Source organism: Grammomys surdaster, unplaced genomic scaffold, assembly GCF_004785775.1.
Source record: "Grammomys surdaster isolate TR1022 unplaced genomic scaffold, NIH_TR_1.0 280, whole genome shotgun sequence".
In the NCBI taxonomy this organism is placed as follows: Eukaryota; Metazoa; Chordata; class Mammalia; order Rodentia; family Muridae; genus Grammomys; species Grammomys surdaster.
The window spans coordinates 1742618-1745557 of NW_021604721.1; the positions used below are offsets into that span (position 1 = coordinate 1742618).

Sequence of the window (2940 nt, forward strand, 5' to 3'; positions counted from 1 at the left end):
GTGGTGGTGGTGGTGGTGGTGGTGGTGGTGGTGGTGGTGGTGGTGGTAGAAGTGGTGGTAGAAGTGGTGGGCTTTTAGTACAAGGGCAAAACAGATTTCCTTCTGTGTTCTAACTGGAACTTTAAAAACAAGTCCAGGCTCAGCTCTGAGGCAGATATTCCAGGAATCTTAGCAGGGTAGGTAGGAAGGACCCTGGTCCTAACTACTCAACTGCCAGTCTATGGAGGCTCTGGTCCAGCATCCTGACCTTTACTGATATCCATTTATCTCCCAGTTCAATCCTAGCCAGGATCACAATTTTAAGTTAGTAGTACCCCCGAAGAGAGTGTGCACTTATAAAGGACACAGGGACATTTTATTTGAGAGCCTCCTATTAGTGAGAAAGCAAAGCTTGCCTCTTTCCTTTCTTCTTCCTTTCTCTGGGCTGTTAGATAACAAAACACATTCAAGTTTATTTTTTTTTAATATTTAAAGACGAAGGTAGCAGCAATTATAAATGTTCTAATCGATAATCTCATTCTAGTTTTAGATTGTAAAGAACGCTACTTATCACACCACCACCACCAAACCTTTTTATTTGAAGGAAAATATTTTTCCTGATACTAATGTTTTAGCATCCCCTCCCCCAATTCTTGAGACCAGCTGAGCAAGAACACAATTCAAGCCTCTTTGAAAGTGCTGGCCAGAGGGATAGCTAATCCTTATCCTATGTAAACAAAAGTCCTAGTAAGATGGTGGTTTTCTTTAGCGCCTGCATGTTTTAAAATGAAATCAAACGAAAGAGGAAGTTTAAAAAAATCTGAAACACTAAAACACCTCTGAGAAAATCGGTTCAGTAGTAATCAGCATTGGGTTTTCACAAACTAAGCTCATTCATTGTGACTGGTAGGATTGGCGGCTGCTACACTATCCAGTAACACTAGGACTAGGACGTGAGCGGATTTCCTGATTGTGTTGACAGTTGCTGGAATTTCTGGGATTTAAAATGGGAATCTATTTAGTCAATCACGGAATATTTAAGTAGCTGGGGGGATTTGCATGGACAGTTATGGAGGTGGAGGAACATAAATATGTCTGCATTTAATAGTCCTAAATATACCGGGGGACAGAATGACCTTGGATGTTTACAAGAGTCGGAGGGGGAATTCAAGTTTTGCTCTTAGCTGAAAGAGGCATAGTAAGATAAGTCTTACTATGGGTGCCTAGCATATTGTCAGTTTCACGACAGCGGAAATGGCGCTGGCACCCTGCTCAGGGATCTTTGGTCTTTGCTAACTGAATACCCTCGGAAATCCCTTAATGGGGTGCCACGTCAAACGCTCGTACAAATCACTCGCAGGCTCGCGGGTGCTCAGTTCAGAGAGCCAGGGCGCTGCGTGAAGGCCCCTCGAGGTCCCCAGAGATGCTAGGGCGGGGGTTGCTAGGTGTCACGCGCTCGCCCGTGTCCCCAGGCCCAGCCAGAGGTGCGGGAGGACTCACCAGGTTGACTGGATGAATGTAACCGTTCTGGTACTTGTCGTTAGCCAGGATCTGCCTCAAGTGCGCGATGTAGCTGGACGCCAGCCTGAGAGTGTCCAACTTGGAGAGTTTGGTGTCCGGGGGCACCCAGGGCAGGGTGGTCTTGAGCCTGGAGAAGGCCTTGCTCAACACCCGCATGCGGGCCCGCTCGCGCGCATTGGCCGCGTTGCGCTGGACCTGTTTGCCCTCCTGGCTGACCCCGCTCAGGGGGCTTTTCTTGGTGGGCGCCTTCCTCCTCTTTCCCAGGCCACCGCGACCCTTCTGTGGAGACCCGTTCTCGCAGTTGGAACCCTCCTCGGTGCTCTCGTTGGAAGTTCCAAACTCCTTGTTGGAGTCCATTTTCAGGGAGTCACAGTCCAGCATCTCCACCTCTTGAAGGTCTTCTACATCGCTGAGGGAGCCAGTGGACATGTTTAGAGAGAAGGTGGAAGGAGGGAGGGAGAGAGAGAGAGAGAGAGAGAGAGACGCTGAAACGGAAACGAAAGGGTCCCTAAAGTGTGGAGCTGCCACTTCGCAGCTGGGTTGGGTTTCGAGGTGGGAGCCCTGTGTCACAGCTTGCCCTTCGCAGAGTCGTGCAAAACGACCACAAGCGATCCCGCGACAGGGAAACCAGTGTTCTATCTCCTCACCCCTGGAATCTTGGCCTTAACAGAGAGTGAAAGAGCTCTGAGGAATTTGGTGGACACTAGGAATTTATCTGGGGAATAGAGAGGCGGATCCATGCAGCCCAGGGGAGGGGCCTGCCAGGCCCAGCAGACTTCCTAGACCCCTTTCACAAGCGCAGGAGACTTTACGCACAGACCTGGGTTTCCAGCAATCTATTGCAACATGAATGTACTGAATTCCGTCTTTCACTCAAGCCAAGGGGGAGTAAGTCCTACTTAGAGCCCTTGGCGAGGCTCATTTCCTAAGGCCCCTTTCCTTGAAGGGAATCCCAACTGATTGTTACTGGGAACTCAGAGAAAAGGCCAGATCCTTTGCCCTTAGTGGGCCTTTCTCCCTAAAACATCTCACAGTTACTCCTCCTCCGAAGAAATAACAATTTAAAACCCAAGGCCTCTAGTTAATACCGCCTAAGACCACAGGGCTTTACCAAGATTGCATTACCATGTACTGGATAATATAGCAGTCATAGGCTTATAGGAGAGGCTTATTTTACCGGACCAAAGGTATGAAAAGAAAATGCTGATCGATGGGCCGATTTTTTTTTCCAGAAGCACTTTACTGTTTAAAATTTACCTGTGGTAAATTGAGAAGGGAAGTGCTAGAGAGAAATTACAGGAGAAAAGGAAGGAAGGGAGAGGGAGAGAGGGAGGGAAGGAGGAAGGAAGGGAAAATAAGAAAAAGAAACCCATTAACATCTAGTCACTTTGATGGTATCAGGGAACTGCTAGTGCCTAGGAACACACTTGACTATTGAAC

At 48.2% G+C, this 2940-nt stretch overlaps 1 protein-coding gene across 1 annotated transcript in view; it reads right to left on the reverse strand.

Moving 5' to 3' along the window:
- Tcf21 (transcription factor 21) overlaps positions 1-2199 on the reverse strand; it is a 2992-nt gene extending 793 nt beyond the window's left edge. The window contains exon 1 of the mRNA XM_028777352.1: positions 1480-2199. Within this exon, the coding sequence (XP_028633185.1) occupies positions 1480-1929 (450 nt within the window). The 5' untranslated portion in view covers positions 1930-2199. The remainder of the gene's footprint in view (positions 1-1479) is intronic.
- Positions 2200-2940: the final 741 nt, after the last annotated feature.